This window comes from Microcebus murinus, chromosome X (assembly GCF_040939455.1).
Source record: "Microcebus murinus isolate Inina chromosome X, M.murinus_Inina_mat1.0, whole genome shotgun sequence".
In the NCBI taxonomy this organism is placed as follows: domain Eukaryota; kingdom Metazoa; phylum Chordata; class Mammalia; order Primates; family Cheirogaleidae; genus Microcebus; species Microcebus murinus.
In genome coordinates, this window is record NC_134136.1 from 77,926,501 (window position 1) to 77,947,266 (window position 20,766).

Sequence of the window (20,766 nt, forward strand, 5' to 3'; positions counted from 1 at the left end):
AAGATGTCAGTGTCAAAATATTACATACTGCATAATTCTACTTATCTGACATTCTAGCAAAGGCAAAACCACAGTGATGTTGAGGAGACTAGTGGTTTTCAGGGGTGAGGAGTAGAGGGAGAGCATGACTACAAAGAGGATAATAACATAAGGGAGTTTAGGGGCTGATCAAAGTTTTCTACATCCTGATTATGGTGGTTACAAAAATCTAAACATGTATATACAAAAAAAGACAATTTATTTTATATTAATTTTAAAAATAAAAGCAATCCTTTATCAAAAAGTAGATTGAAAATAAATCAGCAGAGCTTTTAACTCAAGATGTGAGACCAAGAACATTAAATAAGGGAATAAAATAATATCAGAAATCAAGAAAATAATAAATACCAGAGATTATCAATAAAACCAAAAACTAGTTTTTGTAAAGATTGGCAATCAAATAAACTAGACAAACAATTGTTAAATACCACAACCAAGTACACCTAATCTCAAAAAAAGTCAATTTAAAATCAGTAATTCTAATATTAAATTCTTAATAGCATAGAAATACTATATATTTGCATCAAAATGCCAAAAGATGTCAAAAACTATCTAATAAAACCTAATACCACTCTTAATTTTAAAACAAAAACTTTTTGAACTAGAGATAGAAACTCCTGAAATTTATAAGAATAGCCTATCAGAGACCTACAAAAACCCACCTATTGAGTGGATAAACATTGACAACATTACCTTTAAAGTTTGAAACGGCATAAGGATGCCCCCTATCATCACTGTGACTCAACATTGTAATGAAACTAGAAAAAGCTAGAGGTATGAATACTAGAAAGAAAATGGATGTTATAGGATGAACTGTGTCCCGCTCTCCACAAATCCCTATGTTGAAGCCCTAACCCACAGTATTCAGAATGTGACTATATTTAGATGCAGGGCCTTTAAAGAAGGCATTAAGTTAAAATGAGACCATTTGGGTGGGCCCTAATCCAATCTGACTGGTGACCTTATTAAGAGAAGGCAATTAGGACACAGAGAGAGACATTAGAGGCATGTTTGCAACAGGGAGGCCATCTGCAAGCCAGGAAAGGAGCCCTCAGGAGAAACAAATCCTGCCAGCATCTTCATCTTCGACATTCAGCCTCAAGAAATGTGAAAAAATAAATTTCTATTGTTTAAGCCGCCCAGTCTGTGGTATTTTATTATGGTAGCTCTACTAAACTAATATAGGGCACAGAGATCACCTACCTCAAGAACTCAATTAACTGAAAAACTAATAGAACTAAAAAGTACGGTAAAGCAGTCCAACACAGGATCAACATGGAGAAATCAACTATTTTCCTCCATATTAACAATAGCCAATTAGAAAATGTAATATATAAAAAGATGCCACTTTTCATAGGAATCAAAATAAAATACAAAAGAATAAAGAAGAAATAAGCCAAAGAAGAGATATACAAAAAGACCTAAATAAATGGAGAGACAGACTATGTTTGAAGACAGAAAAACAAGAGGGCCTGCTTAGTGACTGTTCATACCCAAAAGATAAATAGGGAAATCGGCCGGGCGCGGTGGCTCACGCCTGTAATCCTAGCACTTTGGGAGGCCGAGACGGGCGGATTGCTCAAGGTCAGGAGTTCGAAACCAGCCTGAGCGAGACCCCGTCTCTACCAAAAATAGAAAGAAATTAATTGGTCAACTAAAAATATATATATACAAAAAATTAGCCAGGCATGGTGGCGCATGCCTGTAGTCCCAGCTACTTGGGAGGCTGAGGCAGAAGGATTGCTGAGCCCAGGAGTGTGAGGTTGCTGTGAGCTAGGCTGACGCCACGGCACTCACTCTAGCCTGGGCAACAAAGTGAGACTCTGTCTCAAAAAAAAAAAAAAAAAAAAAATAGGGAAATCATGTTAATGCTGTCCACAAGGTGTTTAGCAATTTGCCCTGACATGTTGTTTTTAACCATGGTAGATTTTCTCAAAACTACAGAGAAAGCCTTAGCAACACATAAAGATGTATAGACAAAAGCCAAAAATCCTACAATAGTGTCTCTTGTCAGAGAAAAAGTAAATGGCTGTACTGTTTTCTACAAAATTAAGTTCTGGTGACAGGAGGCTAGCTGAGAGAGCAGAAGTTGCAAAGACATTTCCTTACGTGTTTTTTTTTTTCTTTTTTTTGAGACAGTGTCTCACTCTGTTGCCCAGGCTAGAGTACCGTGGCATCAGCCTAGCTCACAGCAAACTCAAACTCCTGGGCTCAAGCAATCCTCCTGCCTCAGCCTCCCAAGTAGCTAGGACTACAGGCATGTGCCACCATGCCCAGCTAATTTTTTATATATATATTTTTAGTTGCCCAGCTAATTTCCTTCTATTTTTAGTAGAGATGGGGTCTCACTCTTGCTCAGGCTGGTCTCCAACTCCTGAGCTCAAACAATCCGCCCGCCTCAGCCTTCCAGAGTGATAGGATTACAGGCGTGAGCCACCACGTCCGACCCCTTTACGTGTTTTTAACGACTTCGGTACCAGCATCGACAGTCCACAGCCACAGATGAACACAAGTGTCAACTTTAGCCGACAGCCGTGATATGAAGGCGCATAGCTGAGCGTCGACTTTAGTCGACAGCCAAAAGCTTTTACTTTTACCTCTGCAGTTGCAGTGTGTACATTCAGCTAATAAGTTACTACGAATCTGTGACCTTTTAACAAGTCCTTAGTAGAAGTTATTATAGTTATTTTCCTAAAGCTGCCTGTAAAGTAAAACAAGCTTTCAGTGATTTCAATCTTTCCTCATCACACAAGAGCAAAACGGATTCATCATCAATGCACAGCACAAACTATCTTGCGGGCTATGAGTGCTGGCTGTGGGCAAGGTTTTGCGGCAGGTGAGCGCGGTACCGAAGTGGTTAAAAAAGAAAAATCGCTAAGACTAGGCCCCAGATAAGATTTTAATTTGATAAAGCTGGTATCCATTTTAAGCAAATGTCCTCAAGAAACAACACCTGGAAAAAGGAAACCTGAGTCCGGGGCTTAAGATTATAGAAGATTCACTAATTGATGCCGAGTGCAAATGCCAATGGGCTCTAACTGAGCAAGGATTATTATTAGGACTACTATTAGTTGGGTCAGTGTTATGGGTTCAAAATCACACAAATTTTGAGAGCTATGGTCCCAATCTCTTTTTCTTATATGCCCTATTTTTAGTGTACAAATTTTCAGGACACAAGGTTTTTCAGGAATGCACATATTCAATTATAGTAGAAAGGCCTCTGATAAAAGATGTCAGTCACCATAAATTAATCTACAAATGTCATGCAATCCTAATAAAATGGAATTGGACAAGCTGATTCCAAAATTCATCTGGAATAGAAAAAGCTCAATAGCAGCTTCAAAATTCTGGAAAAATAAGTAGTGAGGTCTTTCCTTGTTAAACTGCCTTTCCAGTGTTGCTGGGCAAAACAGGGAGGGGAAGGGGGAAGCAGACGCTGAATGAGCTGTTTCTTCTGCCAGGACTGATTAAATGAAGACCAGATGTCTTGACTGGTCAATGTGACTGACTGCTGAAGGTAGGGTCAGTGGCCAAGGGAACTTGGCAAATCTCTAAGATCAACCACAGCTTAGCTCAGACAATGTGAGACTTGCTGAGCATCTGTGCTCTCCTCAGGTCCAAACAAGGTCTGCAGAGGGGATTTGCTCTACCAGAAACAAGGCCCATAGCAACTAACCTACATGGTACTGTAGGTGAACAAATTGATTTTATGGAATGGAATAATATTACTAATATATAACACGTAGTACTTACCATGTGCTGGGCAATGTTTTAAGTGCTTTATGTATATTTATTTAACCCTCCCAACAACCTACGAGGTAGGTACTTTTATCACAGAGAGGCACGGTAAGGTTAACTAGCTTGCCTATGGTCACATAGGTATTTAGACACAGAACTGGGACTAAAGTAGAAAAATAAATCCACATATATATGGGAATTTAGTTTATGACAAAGGTGAAATTTGGAATCAGGGGATAATGATGAACTAGTCAATAAATGGTATTGGGGCAAATAGACTATCCATGTGGAAAAAAAATAAATTCAGATTCTTACCTCCCACAATTCACAAAACTTAATTCCAGATAAAGAGCTAAAATTTTAACTCCTATACAGTTTTAGGTGAATAAGAAGGCCCTCTTACTCAAAATATAAAATACAAAAAACTATAAAAAATTCATAAAGATAACTACATAAAAATTGAAATATTCTACATGCTAAAAGGCACCATACATAAAATATAATAGTCTGAAAGAAAATATTTTCCTAAAGTATCTAGAATATACAAAAACACTCCAACAAATCTAGAATATATAAAGAACTCCTACAAATCAATAAGAAAAACAAACATCCCAATAGAAACATGGGTGAAAGGCCAGGCGTGGTGGCTCACACCTGTAATCCTAGCACTCTGGGAGGCCGAGGCGGGCCGAACGTTTGAGCTCAGCAGTTTGAGATCAGCCTCAGCAAGAGCAAGACCCCATCTCCACTAAAAAATAGAGGCCAGGCGAGGTGGCTCACGCCTGTAATCCTAGCACTCTGGGAGGCTGAGGCAGGCGGATTGCTCGAGGTCAGGAGTTCAAAACCAGCCTGAGCGAGACCCAGTCTCTACTATAAATAGAAACAAATTAATCGGCCAACTAATATATATAGAAAAAATTAGCCGGGCATGGTGGCACATGCCTGTAGTCCCAGCTACTTGGGAGGCTGAGGCAGCAGGATCGCTTGAGCCCAGGAGTTTGAGGTTGCTGTGTGCTAGGCTGACTCCACGGTACTCACTCTAGCCTGGGCAACAAAGCAAGACTCTGGATCAAAAAAAATAATAATTAAAAATAGAAAGAAATTAGCTGGACAACTAAAAAAAAAAAAAAAATATATATATATATATATATATATATATATATATATATATATATATATATATATATATAAATAAAAAAGCCAGGCATGGTGGTGCATGTTTGTTGTCCCAGCTACTTGGGAGGCTGAGGCAGAAGGATTGCTTGAGCCCAGGTATTTGAGGTTGTTGTGAGCTAGGCTGATGCCATGGCACTCTAGCCCAGGCAACAGAGTGAGACTCTGTCTCAAAAGAAAAGAAAAATGGCTGAAAGATTAAATAGATAATTCACAGAAAATGAATAAAGAAGAGTCAATAAACACACAAAACAAACAGAGACACCATCTTTTGCCACGGGGTTGGCAGAAATTTAAAAAGCTGATAGTATCCACCACTGGTAAGGCTGTAAGGAAACAGGTATTTCTCAAACACTGCTCAGATACTGGCCCTTTTAGGGGGAAATCTGGCAATATTTATTAACATTTGCTTGCACATACCCTTCAACCCAGTAGGTCTATCTACTCTAGAGAAATGCTAATATAGGCACAAAAGGTTACATACAAGAGTTTATACTGCAACACTGTTAGTAAAAATAAAAACGATTAAACATATGATATACATTTATGCTATAGAATACTATGCAGCAGGTAGATCACTATGTATTGATGAGGTAGATCTCTACAAACTGATGTTGAAAGATACCTAAGCAAGCTGCAGAACCACACACACTAAAGAAAACTGTACCTCTATCTACATATGTCTACATATGGATGTAAACACAACAAAATTAAAGGTATACATCAAACTTATAACAAAGGTTATCTTTGGGCTCAAAGAGGGAAGAGTGTTAGTCAAAAAGAATTTTTCCTTTCTCTGTTTTGTTCTAATTTGGGTCAATGAGCATTAACCATATTTGTGTAATTTTTGAAAATATTAAAATTAAAACCCACATTAGTCACCTTATTACACAAAAAAGTGCTTTGCAGTACTCAATAAACAGTGGTTAAAAGATAAGTCATCTTTTAAATGTAAAAAGCCCACTGAAAGTTCATTAAATAACTTTGCAAGGGATAAACTGGCTGACATAGAACACAAACAATACAGGTGATGGAAGTAAAATAGGCAAGAGGAAAAAAGAGTCACCAGCAGTGAAGGTCGGATAGTACTAAAAATAGATGATAGCTAATTATAACAGCTACCATTTTTTGAGGGCTTCCCACGAACAAGAAACTGTACCAGATGCTCTGTGCAAGCATAATCTCTAATTCTTACATCAACCTGTGAGATATCACCATTTTACAAATTAGGAAAACATGGCTCAGAGAAACTAAGTATCAGGTGTAAGGCCAGGCCTTTGCTCACTACAGGCTGTTCTTTATTGGGACTGGGATTGAGAATGGGAATGAGGGAACCCCTTCTGGCCTGGACCCACATGCTTAGCTGCCCTTACTATACTCTGCATCCTTGAAGCATGCTCCCAAGCTGTCCTGTTCATCCAGACTGGCATTCTCCTCCTCCTCGCTCTCAGTTCTCCAGTATGCTGGCCGCTTGATGGGCCGCTTCCCTGGGGTGCGCTGGGAAGCAGGACTGTTAGACACCGTGCCCAGCCCACTGCTGGAGCTCCCACTGCTTCGGTCCTGACCCCCGGTCCACCAGGCCTGCAAGCTGGAGGTAGCTGGTGAGGACGATGAGGACTGCAGGTTGGCCATGCATAGCATGCCCTGGATGGCCTCCTGAGTGCTGGGAGAGGCTGGGGCCTCGCTGCAAGGGACAGAGGAAAAATGCTGAGGGAGTTTCTTTAGGTGTCAGAAGAAACCAGTCATCAAAATACTCAGGGAGAAGGGGCAACAGCTGTGGGTATCAGGGTGAGAGGAAGAAGGGGAGAACCATTCAAAGTGAAAAATTAGAAATCAAGCTAAAGGATCAGGATAGTATCAGACTGTTTTCATGAAAAGTCAGTCTTTCTTGCTTTAAAATCTCTCTACAGACAACAGGCAAGGTGGCAAAAAGGGGGCACACCTCCCTCTCTGTTCACCCATGCTGAATTCTTTCTTTTTAACAGTTCTCCTTCCATGAATCTTGCAGCCCCTCTTAGAACTTCCAAAGTGTCCAAAACTGACTGCCTTTGAAGTCTACACATCCTATCACTGTCAAATCTTAAGTTCCTCAGGACAGGTTTAATGCCTACTTTATTCTTTCAGCCCAAATGCTCTGGATAATTCTGTGTCCACTTAAATGGCTCAATAAATATCTGATTGGCTAACCTAGCTCCTTGGGTGGGAGGTGGGTGCTGTCTGAATGAAAAGGGGAGAGCAAAGCCAATACTCACGTAAGGACAGCATAGTCAGGTCCCCCCACCTGCCTGCTGGCCTTGAGCAGATCAAGAATTCCACCAGCTCCACTCCCATTCCCAAGCTTGCCTTCAACCCCTTCCACCATGTCCTCATCTGTTGTATAGTCCTCCTGTTGGAGAGAAAGCATATCACCTCAACTATCCAGGGTTCATTCAGTACGGCCCCAATATAGAGTTGACGGTCTGACTCCTGATACTAATCTTCTGAGCACCAGTATAGACCAAGTACTAAGCAGAATATTCATTCTTTCATCTTAATCTCCACAGCATCTTAGTGAGGTAGGTATCATATAATTCCAATTTTACAGATAAGAAAACTAAGGTTCAGTAAAGTTAAATAATTCATGTAAGGGCACAGCAGATACTCCAAATCAGATGTACTTTCTGCTACATCACACTGCCTTTTATTCTCCTCTGTACTAAGGGACTTTTAAAATATTTCAACTAAATTGTAATCTTCCATTTATATGCTCAGCAGCACTTAACATACAATCTTTCACTTTGTAAATATTTCGAGAGTTGAAGGCATAGGCTGTCTTCCCCCTTTCCCCAACTAGAATGACAATCTATCTTCTGTCTCTGTGACCAGAATGAGAAGATGACTAGATACAGGGCAGGCTCCTACCTCAATGTCAAACTCAACTTCTCCTGGTTCACGAACTCGGTTGGGGTCAGAGCAAGGTTTCGCACGGGGTAATTTCCGAGGAAATTCTAGAAAACAATGGAATGCACTTATTATGAAGCTAAGATTAGCATTTGAACCAAATACCCAGAGGAAGAAAAATAAGACTAATTTTACTGGAAATAAAGATCTCAGATGACCAATTCAGAGAGTTTAGGAATCAGCTGACAACTAAATCTCTAGAACAAAGGAAACAATGGAGGCCTATAGAGCTTAGTAAATTAGAATGTCTACAAGCTCAGGCATAAGGTCTGGAGTCTATCACAGGGGTCAAAAACTAATGCAAAATGGGTAGGGAAGGAAAGAGAAAGAACAGAGACACACTTGGTCTTATTATCAGAGTCGCCTTCTTTCCCAATCTTTCGTCAATCTGTAGCTCATCATCTGAATCCAAGTCAAATTCATCCTCCATCACCTGTCCTGCCACCAGCCTAGTCTTCTCTGCCTTCTTTGCAATCTTGGCTCGCCGAGACTTGGATAGGCTCTTCATCCTCTTGGCACTAGAGAAAACAGGAAAGAGAACATAAAAAAAAATAGTCATACATATTATCAAGATGGCAATTTTCCCCAAATTGATCTACAGAGTCGATGCAATCCCAATCTCAATCAAAATCCAGCCAGCTTTTTTGTAAAAATTGAAAAGCTGATAGTAAAAGGTATATGGACATGCAAAGACCTAACACAGCCAAAACAATTTTGCAAAATAACAAAGGTGAAGGACTTATACTATTCAATTTAAAAGCTTACTCTAAATCCATGGTAATCAAGGCAGTGTGATATTGGCATAAAGACAGACATACAGATCAGAGAAACAGAACTATGAGTCCTGAATAAACCCTTAAATTTATGGTCAACAGATTTCAGACACAGAGGCTAAGGCAATTCAGTGGAGGAAAGGATGGTCCTTTCAACAAATGGTGCTGAGACAACTGGTTATCCATATGCAAAGAAATGAATATGGACCCTTACATCATACACAAAAATTAACTCAAAATATATTACAGATCTAAAAGTAAAAGCTAAAATGATAAAAATTTATACAACAAAATATAGAAAAATATCTTTGTGACCTGGGATTAGGGAAAATTTTCAACTTTTATGCTTCAAAAGAAACCATTAAGAAAATGAAAAGACAAGCCACAGACTGGGAGAAAATATTTGCAAATCATGTATCTGGCAAAGGTTTTTTTTTTTTGTTTTTTTTTTTTGAGACAGAGTCTCACTCTGTTGCCCAGGCTAGAATGAGTGCCGTGGCGTCAGCCTAGCTCACAGCAACCTCAAACTCCTGGGCTCAAGCAATCCTCCTGCCTCAGCCTCCCAAGTAGCTGGGACGACAGGCATGTGCCACTATGCCCGGCTCATTTTTTTTTTCTATATATATTAGTTAGCCAATTAATTTCTTTCTATTTATAATAGAGACGGGGTCTCACTCTTGCTCAGGCTGGTTTTGACTCATGACCTCGAGCAATCCGCCTGCCTCGGCCTCCCAGAGTGCTAGGATTACAGGCGTGAGCCACCGGGCCCGGCCTTGGCAAAGGTTTTATATCCAGAATATTTAAAGAACTCTTAGAAGTCAATAATAAAATAAGCCTATTTAAAAACGAGCAACAAGGCCAGTCACAGTGGTTTATGCCTGTAATCCTAGCACTTTGGTAGGCCAAGGTGGGAGGATTGCTTGAAGCCAAGAGTTCAAAACAAGCCTGAGCAAGAGCAAGACCCCATCTCTACAAAAAATAGAAAAATTAGCCAAGCATTGTGTCACCTGCCTGTAGTCTCAGCTACTCAGGAGATTGAAAGAGGAAGATCGCTTGAGCCTAGGAGTTTACAGTTGCATTGAGCTATGATGACATCATTGCACTCTAGCCCAGAAGACAGAGGGAGACCCTGTCTCAAAAAAAAAAGAAAAAAAAAAAAAGGCAAAGGGTCTGGACAGACATTTCTCCAAATATGATATACAAATGGCCAATAATCATACAAAAAGATACTCAACGATATTCAACATCATAAGTCATTAGGGAAATGCAAATCAAAACCATCCTGCCATTTGTGACAACATAGATGAACCTGGAAGATATTATGTTAAGTGAAACAAGCCGCAGGAAAAAATACTGCGTGATCTCACTTATATGTGGAATCTTAAAAAGTTAAACTAATAGAAGCAAAGTGTACAATAGTGGTTATTAAGGGAAGGTGAATGGGGTACAAAGTTTCAGTTATGTAGGATGGATAAGTTCTACAGCTGTAATGTACGGCAAGGTGACTATAGTTAATACTGTATTGTATACTTGAAATTTCCTGAGAGTAGATCTGAATATTCTCACCACATACAAATACACACACAAAAATGGTAACTATGTGAGCTGATAGATATGTTAATTAGATTGACTAATTAGTAGTAATCATTTCATAGTATAGCTGTATATCAAATATCACATTGTATACCTTGAATGTATACAATTTTTATTTTTAAAAAAACACACAAAAGATACCACTTTACATCCACCACAATGGCTATAATCAAAAAGACAAAAAATAACAAGTATTGGCTAGTATATGGAAAAACTTATGATTGTTGGTTGAAATGTAAAATGGTACAGACACTTTGGAATAATGCTTGGAAATTTCTTAAAAAGCTAAACATAGAGTTACCATATGACCCAACAATTTTACTTGTAGGTATGAAATGAAAACACATGTCCAGGCTGGGCGCGGTGGCTCACGCCTGTAATCCTAGCACTCTGGGAGGCCGAGGCGGGCGGATTGCTCGAGGTCAGGAGTTTGAAACCAGCCTGAGCAAGAGTGAGACCCCATCTCTACTATAAATAGAAAGAAATTAATTGGCCAACTAATATATATAGAGAGAAAAAATGAGCCGGGCATGGTGGCACATGCCTGTAGTCCCAGCTGCTAGAGAGGCTGAGACAGGATTGGATTGCTTGAGCCCAAGAGTTTGAGGTTGCTGTGAGCTAGGTTGATGCTATGGCACTCACTCTAGACTGGGCAACAAAGCGAGATTCTGTCTCAAAAAAAAAAAAAAAAAAAAAACGCATGTCCACACAAAAACTTGTACACAAATGCTCAGAGCAACGTTATTCATAATAGCCAAAAAGTAGAAGCAATCCAAATGACCATCGACTAGTGAATGGGTAAACAAAATGTGGTATATTCATACAATGGAATACTATTCAACAATAAAAAGGAATCAACTAATGATATATGATACATCATGGATGAATCTCAAAAACGTTATGGCTAAGTGAAAAAAGCCAGAGACAAAAAGCCACAGATTGTATGATCCCATTCATATGGAATGTCCAGAAAAAGCAAATACATAGAGACAGAAAGTGGATTAGGGCTTGCATGGACCTGGGGATGAGAACAAGGACTGACTGCAAATAGGCACAAAGGACCTTTTTGGAGTGACAGAAATATCCTAAAACTGTGTAGTGGCAATGGTAACACAATTATGTAAATTTACTAAAATTCATTTAATTGTATACTTAATGCAAGTTAATTTTATAGTACATGAATTATACCTAAAGAAATTTGTTAAAAACATATAAAGGAAATGGAAAAACCTCAAAAGTGGTTTATACAATCCTGTTACACATGGTAAACAATATTAACCAGTATAAACTGCTAGAATAAACATCCTAAACAGAAACAAGTTCTTGGTAAATCAGTATACTTTTTTACAATCAGCAGTCATTTTATTGAACTGCCTTTTAGTGAATTCACTGTCATTAAATTGACCTGTGAATTTTTCTACAACATAGGGTTGTTGGGACAATTAAATGAGCAAATGCAGAGCCTGACACATGGCAAGTGCTCAATGTAGTTAATATTATAACAAAGTTCTCTGGGTCTCAGTTTTCACATTGGTAAATGGGAATAACAATACTTATTTTGGGGGTTGTGATGACTACATAAAATAATGTATGTAAACAGCTAAGAAACTTGGAAACAGAGCAGATGCTCAATAAATGATAACTATTTATACTCTGGTCTTTTATTAACTTCTAATTATAAAAAATTTCAAACATATACAAAAATATAAAAGTATAATGAACTCCCATGTACCTGTCACTCAAGTAAGTTTCCGCAATTAACATATACCTAGTCTTGTTTCATCTATACCTCACTCCCCACAAAACACTGAATTTGGAGAAAACCCCAGACATAAAATCACATCGTCTGTGAATATTTCCATACCTTGACTCTCAAGGTTTACTTAACGGCAGCTTCTGGCAGCTGTGGCAGGTAATAAGAAACAGCACAAGGAGGACTGGTGGGGGAGAGAAAAATTTCTCAAAATATCTTAGGACTCTCAATTTTCTCCGTCCCAGGAAACCTACCACGAGATCTGAACAAAGGCAATGTTCAACAGTCTCTTTAATCTTATTCTTTAGTCACTGGGTTCTCAAACCCCAAGAATAGCTCTACTTTCAGAATCTACCCTGCTCTCCCTTCCTTTTCCCTTATTTTCCATCCAAGTGGACCTATTACACTCTCCCTTGGGATCTGAAAACAACCTTTCCCTACAAAGAGGCTATTAAGGTATCTTTGTTGTTTGTGTTCCTACAGTGTTCATACTTGGTACTTGGCTCTTGATTGCTGCTGTCTAGTGTTCTGAGTATCTCGATGATAATCTGTAATGCTTTTCCCTGCCTCAGCCTCCCTACATATTTCACCATTTCTGGCCATACCCACATCATTATCATCATCATCACCTTTTATCTCCATCTTCATTATCACATGTATAAGAGCTACCATTTATTAAACATTTACTGTGTGCCAGATCCTGTGATTAGCACTTTACTTACATTATCTCATTTAATCCTCCAACAACCCTAAGGGAAGTTTTAGCTATAGAATAGATATAATGAGGACACAGGCTCAGAGAGGTTAATTAATTTGTCAAGGTCACACAGAAAATATATGTCAGAGCTGGGATTTGAACTAGGAATCGTCTGATTCCCAAACCTATGATTTGGTTGTAAACAGCTTCTATTTTATTCCTGTAGAAAGTGTTCTTTAAAAAGTATTTTAAGGGCTGGACGTGGTGGCTCACGCCTGTAATCCTAGCACTCTAGGAGGCTGAGGCAGGAGGATGGCTCAAGCTCAGGAGTTTGAGACCAGCCGGAGCAAGAGGGAGACCCTGTCTCTACTAAAAACAGAGAGAAATTAATTGGCCAAACAAAAACATAGAAAAAATTAGCTGGGCATGGTGGCACATGTAGTCCCAGCTACTTGGAAGGCTGAGGCAGAAGGATTGCTTGAGCCCTGGAGTTGGAGGTTGCTGTGAGCTAGGCTGATGCCATGGCACTCTAGCCTGGGCAACAGAGCGAGACTCTGTCTCACAAAAAAAAAAAATTATTTTAAGAAAAGTAATACATAGTTATTGTACAAATTCCAATGCTACTAAAGTGAAAACCTGCTTTCCCACCTCCCCTATCCTACCTTCCAGACATAACCACTGTTAAAAATTTGATGTAACAAGTATAAAATATATAACAAATGTATTTATTTGCCTAAGTCTGTATAAATATCTCTGGGGGGAAAACACTGACGTTGGCGGTCCATGGGAGGGAAACAGGGGAAGAGAGATGGGTATGAGATTTTTTCATTGTGTGCTCTTTCACATTTTTTGATTTTTAAACCTTATAAATTATATTTTTAAACCTTTTCAAAAAATTAAAATAAACAGAAACAAGAAAGTCTGTATATTGCTTTGCCACACATGCATACACACACAGGTGTGCACACGTTTTTAAAAATAAAAAGGGGGCCAGGCATGGTGGATCACACCTGTAATCCTAACACTCCGGGAGGTTGAGGCAGGAGGATCATTTGAGGTCAGGAGTTGCACACCAGCCTGAACAAGATCAAGACCCAAACTCTACCAAAAATAAAAATTAAAAAAATTAGTCAGGTGTGGCGGCATGCACCTGTAATTCCAGTTACTAGGGAGGCTGAGGCAAGAGGATCACTTGAGCCCAGGAATTTGAGGTTGCAGTGAGCCACGATGATGCATGCTACCCGGGGAGACAGAGCGAGACACTGTCAATCAATCAATCAATCAATCAATCAACCAATGGAACTATTCCTACATATTATTTTGTAGTCTGATTTTTTCACTTCAGAATATATCTTGGGCCATCCTTCTGTGTCAATGGACATTAGGCTGTCTCGTTATTTTTAACAGCCATTCTATAGATATATACCACAATTTACTTATCCAGCCCTATTGATGAACATTTGGATGTTTCCAATTACTTACTATTATAAACAATGATGCAGTGAACACTGAACATTCCTCTTTACACACCTTGTGCAATGATTTCTGTAAATTAAATTCCTAAAAGTCAAATTGCAAGTCAAAAGGCATATAAAAAACTAATGCTTTTAACAAGCATGCTATACTACTACTTATTTCTACCAGTGGTTCTGATCCATTGACTTGCTAAAATTTCTATAACAATATATAAGTGCTTTCTCAAGATAAGACTGCCAATTAGATTCCAGACCTCTCCCCTACCCACCCACCAATACCATCATGGTTCTTTCAACTAAACAATGGTATCTGATAATAGCTAGGTATTGCCTAAATACAGCCCTTCCCCATCCACGTCCCAACCCCTAGGTCCCAATTCCATGCCCTGTCTCAGTGGCATATTGTCACTGATAGTCCCAATACTTCTGTGCTCCTTCTTCCCACCTCACCTGCCATTAGACATCAATAGGGCCAGTGGGCTCTCGTTCCCATCGAGGTCCAAGTCTGGTGAGTCATCATCTGAGTCATTCAAACAGGTACCAGTGATGTTGAACTGCGGAAGGAGGAGGCTCAGTTGTCACCTGCCTAGGACTCCCAGGTGAATCAGGATGGCCAGTTTCCTCTGGTTTCACTGGTTGAGTTCACTGTCAAAACCACCTGAACCAAGGCCTTCTGCCAGACTGCCCCCCCTCCCCCACTCATAGGAGCAGGAGGTTGAGAATGTGTGGCTGGCTCAGGGGAAACCTATCAATTTTGTGAAATACATTCCCTTAAGAAGCAGGGGGACATCAGATGCCCATGGAGGGCACCACAATCTTGAGGCAAAGTAGAGCCCTAGGTGAGGGCTTTGCTCAAGGACCTATGCAAGACTCCAACCTGACACTCATACACAGTGTTCTCAAATCTCATTTCCAGCCCAGCATTTGAAACTTTAGCTCAAGTGTCATGTTTTCTGAAAGAGCTCCTGACCATCTTCCCTACCCATATAGAATCAACCCTCCACTATGTCTCAAGGTCCCACATACACCTTTGATTGTGGCATCCACAATACTTCACTGCACTCATTTGTTTTTATGTCTGTGTTTCTCACTAGCCTGTTAGCCTCTTGAGAGTTACATCCACAGCACCTATCACAGTGCCCAGCATAGAAAAGGTCTCAATAAATGCCTGTTAAATGAGTGGGACTGGTAGCCAAACACCAGGGGCCCTAAGGGAGGTGGCAGCAGGACAGGATAGTCTGTCCTTTTGAAACCCTGCTCTTCCAAGGGATACCCAAAAGGGCTGGGCTGAACCCATGGGCCAGCACCCACCTTTGCTTTCTGGGAAGAGCCTGTCTTCAGTGCCTGATGACTGTATGTGTCCATGAGATTATAGCTCAATTGGCCAGCAGACCCCAAGGCTGAACTCTCCTTGCCCTTTCGCTCTGCCTTCTTGAAGAGTTCCTTGGGCTTCAGGCCTTTCTTCTTTGAACCATTTTTGGAGGGCAGTGACAGCCTGGACATGGACACTGAAGTGGAATGGGCTGGTTTGGTTAAGGGAATGGAGCCAGCTGGGAAGATCCTCTGCAGCCCAAAGATATTGGTCGTCTTCCCAACGTTCTGTTGGAAGATATCCTATAAGAGTGTTAGTACACAAGGGGGTTAGAGCTTACTCAAGGGTTCTCTCAACACTAAGAGCAGAGGTCTGTTCCTGGCATGGATGGTACTGCCATGGAAGTGGCTTATAGATGCTCCACATATGCACACCCTAGATTTTGCAGAATGAGTCATCAAGAATTTATTGGGTGGCATTTCTTTGCCCAGCCATTGATGAGTAAGGAGAAGACAAGCAAAGGAAAAGCCCAGCACTACTATCAAAATTGGAGAGAAAAGACTTTAAAAGGAACTGACATGAGACAGAAAATAATCAAGTACTAATCTGTGTGGTTCAAACTCTAAGGACTATAGGATTTGAGAGAAGGGGACAGGTTCTAGTCCTAATTCTGCTACTAGCTAGCTCTCTAACCTCAGGAAAGTTATCTGACCACTCTAAGGTTCTGTTTGCTCAGCTGTAAAATTAAAGGGCTAGACTGGAAAGGTGGTTTTTGAAGATGTTTTGTGGCTCCTTTGAGCTTCTTGGGAGGAGCCCTGAGGACTGCAGGTAAGTGGAAGGCAGATGAGAGGAACAAGTGGAGCCGCAAGTCTCCTACCTCCATCCTATTTAAAGTAGCTATGCTTTGATTTGTTGTATATATTGGGCTTCCACATAAGATCTCACTTTTTAAAAAAGGATTCCACTGCTTTAAAACATTTGAACACCTGTGGACCTGATATGATCTATCTCTAAGTCTTCTTCCAACCAGCCCAAAGTTCTGTGTGTACAAAATTGGTTTAAATGGGAAGAGCTGGAGAAAAGGTGGGCCTTTAACTAAATCCTGAAGAATTCTGACAGATGAGAGTAGAGGAAAATGAGGTAGGAGGTGGACACTATAAATTATGGTGTAGGCAGTGAAACATGCTGAAAGCAGTGAGCTTGGAAGCCCAACTTTCCAGTAGCTCACTCTGACTACCCTTAAGCATGTATGTATATCCTGGACACTAAATGAAACTTTACAGCTTCTGAGCTGAAGGAAAGTTTAAACATCCCCATGTCTAATTCTCCTCTGGTGCCTCTGCTACTTTACTATCCCACACCGAGTTCTTTCTTTGCTGCAAAATCTATTAACAACAATAGCTCACATTTATTGAGTACTTACTTTGCCAGGCACTGTGCTCTACATACATTAGCTATTAATCCTAACAAAACTCTGAAAGGTTGGTGTTATTCTCAGTGTACAGATGAGAAAACTGAGGCTCTGAAAGGTTTGCAAGTGACAGAGCAGACACCAGAACCCAGGTTTCTCTGAGTCTCTTACCACTATACCTTACTGCCTCGTGGTATATGCCACCTGTTGAAACATGGCTTTGTAATCATCTTCAACCTGAGAGAACTGTCATTTTGCAGAATGCAGAGACTGAGTCAAAATAATAACAACTATAACCACCACCACTACCCACCACCATGGCTCAGCATCAGAATTTATTGAGTACCTACTGTGTGCCAAGCACTATACTTAGTGCTCAACCCACATTACCTTATTTAATGCTTTTAGCAATCCTCAAGTAGATACAATTATCCCCATTTTAGAGATGAGGAAACAGAATTAGGTTAACTTTGCTCACAGTCCTCTACTAGACTGTGAGTTCTTTGTGGGCAAGCACTGTATTATTTATGTATTATAAGACACTAGCCCAATGTGTGGCACACTCAAAGCCCGTAATCATTATTTGAATGAATGAAATGACTAAATAAACAGGATCCTTGGTGGGGTGTTCCCAACCCTTTCCCGGGGCTCTCATGCCAAGTGCAGAGGCCTAACCTGCCATTTGAGCCTCAAGCCCTTCCCAAACACCTCCTTTCCCCTCCTATGCATCTTACTTCCACCAGGCGGATCTCCCTGGCCAAATCTTTAATGAGCTGTACAGTCCGCACTGTCTCCGGGATCTCATCCTCATGGTCTGGCAGAGCCTGTCAAACAAAAGGCATGAGGAATAAACACACAATAACGGATAACTGATGTTTGACAAAATGTGCCAGGGCAATTCAGTGGAGAAAGGGTAGTCTTTTCAACAAATGGTACCTGGACCAGTTGGATATCCATATGAAAAAAAAAAGATAGAACCTCAATCCGTATCTTATACTGCGCGTGTGCGTGCACACACACATACACACACACACACACACACACACCTCAAAATAGATCACAGACCTAAATGTAAAACCTAAAACAATAAACCCTTTAGAGAGAGGAGAAACTCTGTGGCCTTCAGTTAGGCAAAGATTTCTTATCAATACATGAGTGGATTAATAAAATGTGGTATATGTATACCATGGAATACTAGTCAAGTACAAAAAACAATGGTGAGCCAGGTGTGGTGGCCCACGCCTGTAATCCTAGCACTCTGGGAGGCCAATGCTGGTGGATTGTTTGAGCTCAGGAGTTGGAGACCAGCCTGAGCAAGACCAAGACCCTGTCTCTACCAAAAATAGAAAAAATTAGCCGGGCATGGTGGTACATGCCTGTAGTCCCAATAACTCGGGAGGCTGAGGCACAAGGATCGCTTGAGCCCAGGAGTTTAAGGTTGTTGTGAGCTAGGCTGATGCCACGGCACTCTAGCCCAGGCAACAGAGTGGGACTCTGTCTCAAAAAAATAAAAATAAAAAAAAACAATGGTGATCTAGCACCTCTTATATTATCCTGGATAGAGATTGAGCCCATCCTTCAAAGTGAGGTATCGCAAGGATGGAAAAACATGCACCACATGTACTACCCATCAAACTGGTTCCAACTGATCAACACTAAGTAACACTCACTGGGTGCCAGTCAGAGTTGTGGGGGGGGGTGTAAATTCACAACTAATGGAAATGGAATGCACTGTATGGGGGAGGGGCACATTTGTAGCCCTGGCTTGGACACGGTAAACACCTTTACATGTAACCAAAATGTCTGTATCCTCATAATATCCTGAATTAAAAAAAAAAAAAAGATTCCTTAGGATACAAAAAGCATGAACCAGAAAAGAAAAACCAGATAAACTGGGCTTAATCAAAAATAAAAACTTTTTGAAAACCTCTGCTACTTCACCACTTCTGCTACTTTAAGACAAGCCATAGGCTGAGAGAATATTTGCAAAACATATACTTGATAAATGACAGTATCAAGAGGTGTAAGGAACTCAGTTGTGGACTTGGGCCACACCCCTCAAAAAGTCAAGGACCTCAGGGAGATCAATGGGGACAAACTGGCCTCCCTACTCGTGAAGACAAAACTCAGTGCTGAGCAGCTGCAGGCCTATAGCTAACTCAACAGCAACCTTTTAGTTGGCTCTCTTTTAATTTATTTGCCACCTTTTTGAGTACCAAGATTTACATTTTTATGTAGATCTCAAGCTTTTCTATTGTGATTTTCCCCACCCATTTTCTCTTCATTTTTGTATCCAGAGGACTGATAAAAATTCCTCAGCATTTCCTTCTTGTTTCTCATGGTTTAATTTTTCTTTCCTTTAACTCTTTTATCTGGAATTTATTTTGGTGGCTGGGTGGGGAACTGAGAACCGATATGACCCCTCTGTATAACCTTAATGGCTCCCTTCCTCCCAGACCACAATCTGTGGAAAGGTGAGGCAACAAGTGCCTCCCACGCCAAGTTGTCTACACTTCACAAAAGGCATCGTCCATGAGCATGGGTTCCTCAGAACTGTGTTCTATTTTCCTCCAGCTCCCTTTGGCCATGCTGTTTGGGGCTACCCCTTGGTCCTTAGGTCCATCCTGACCCAGGGCATGAGTGCTTAGACCCCACCCACCTCCCTTTTGGTGTTTCTGGGACACAGTCACTCTGAGTTCATGTCATAGGAGGTGTCAGAGATGAAATTTAAGGTAGCCACACTTAAGAGGTATAGAGAAACAGAATAACAGGATAAAGTCCAGATGTAGGTGAGCCCAGGGAGCAAGGAAAGGCCCAAAACATGAAGTCCAAGAATATCTATCTGAGGGGAAGGCTGCCAACAGGCAATGGGGGATTGCGTAAGTTAAGCCTGTGGTGGCTGAAAGGTCTCCTTTGGTCACTGTATGCAGGGGAAGGAGTATCTGAAACATAAGAGTATATATTGCTATTTCTTCTAATTTTTTGCATTTTTGCGGTTGTTTCTAAAAAACTCAATATTTTGAAAAGATATAATCCATTTACAAGGGTCAAAATCAAACAATATAAAAAGATATATATACTGAAAAGCCTCATTCCTACCCTGTCCCTGCCATCAACCTCACCATCCCATCCCCAGAGGTAACCACTTTCACTAGTTTTTGCATCCTCCAGATTGTATCTTCAGGCAAATACAAGCATTTACACATAAAATTATTTTCCCCCTTTTCGCATATATAAGGTAGTATATACATGATTCTGTACCTTTACTTGACAAATTCTGGAGATCTTTCCAAATCAGTACATAGAGAGCCTGCTTACTCTCTTTTATAACTGTTTAGTATTCGGTTGGGTAGATGGATATTGGTACATTTCTAAAAAACTATTTTGGCAGTATACATCAAGAGCCTTACATTTTTTCATATACTTTGATCCAGTAATTGCTCTTCCAGGAATCTATCCTGAAGAAACAATTAAGAGATGAGGGACAGAGACTAATGCAATTACCCGCCCCAAAAAATAATTAAAAGGAAACAATAAGCAAGTGGGTTAGGTAAGGATGGTATATTCCTGCAAAAGAATATCAAGTAACTATTAAATGTGTGTGGGTAAATTTGGTGACATAGGATAATTAAGATAAGCCAATAGATTCATATACAAAATTGGATATACAGCTGACTTTTGAACAACACAGGTTTGAACTGCACAGGTCCACTTACACACAAATTTTCTTCTACCTCTGCCACCCCTGAGACAGCAAAACCAACCCCTCCTTCTCCTTCTATGAAGACAAGGATGAAAACCTTTATGATGATCCATTTTCACTTTGTGAATAGTAAACGTATTTTCTCTTCCTCTTATGACT

General features: G+C 40.3%; 1 protein-coding gene across 3 annotated transcripts in view; it reads right to left on the minus strand.

Moving 5' to 3' along the window:
• The window catches only part of PHF8 (PHD finger protein 8), a 113,676-nt gene that overhangs the window by 44,801 nt on the left and 48,109 nt on the right, over positions 1–20,766 (minus strand). For 2 of the 3 annotated variants that reach the window (XM_012756847.3, XM_012756853.3), the window contains exons 12-18: positions 17,639–17,728; positions 15,493–15,795; positions 14,632–14,735; positions 8,233–8,408; positions 7,852–7,937; positions 7,203–7,336; positions 6,324–6,634 (exon numbers count right to left, since the gene is read on the minus strand). In XM_012756847.3, coding sequence (XP_012612301.1) covers positions 6,324–6,634; positions 7,203–7,336; positions 7,852–7,937; positions 8,233–8,408; positions 14,632–14,735; positions 15,493–15,795; positions 17,639–17,728 — 1,204 coding nt within the window. The remainder of the gene's footprint in view (positions 1–6,323; positions 6,635–7,202; positions 7,337–7,851; positions 7,938–8,232; positions 8,409–14,631; positions 14,736–15,492; positions 15,796–17,638; positions 17,729–20,766) is intronic. The other variant, XM_012756852.3, reaches the window with a different exon arrangement.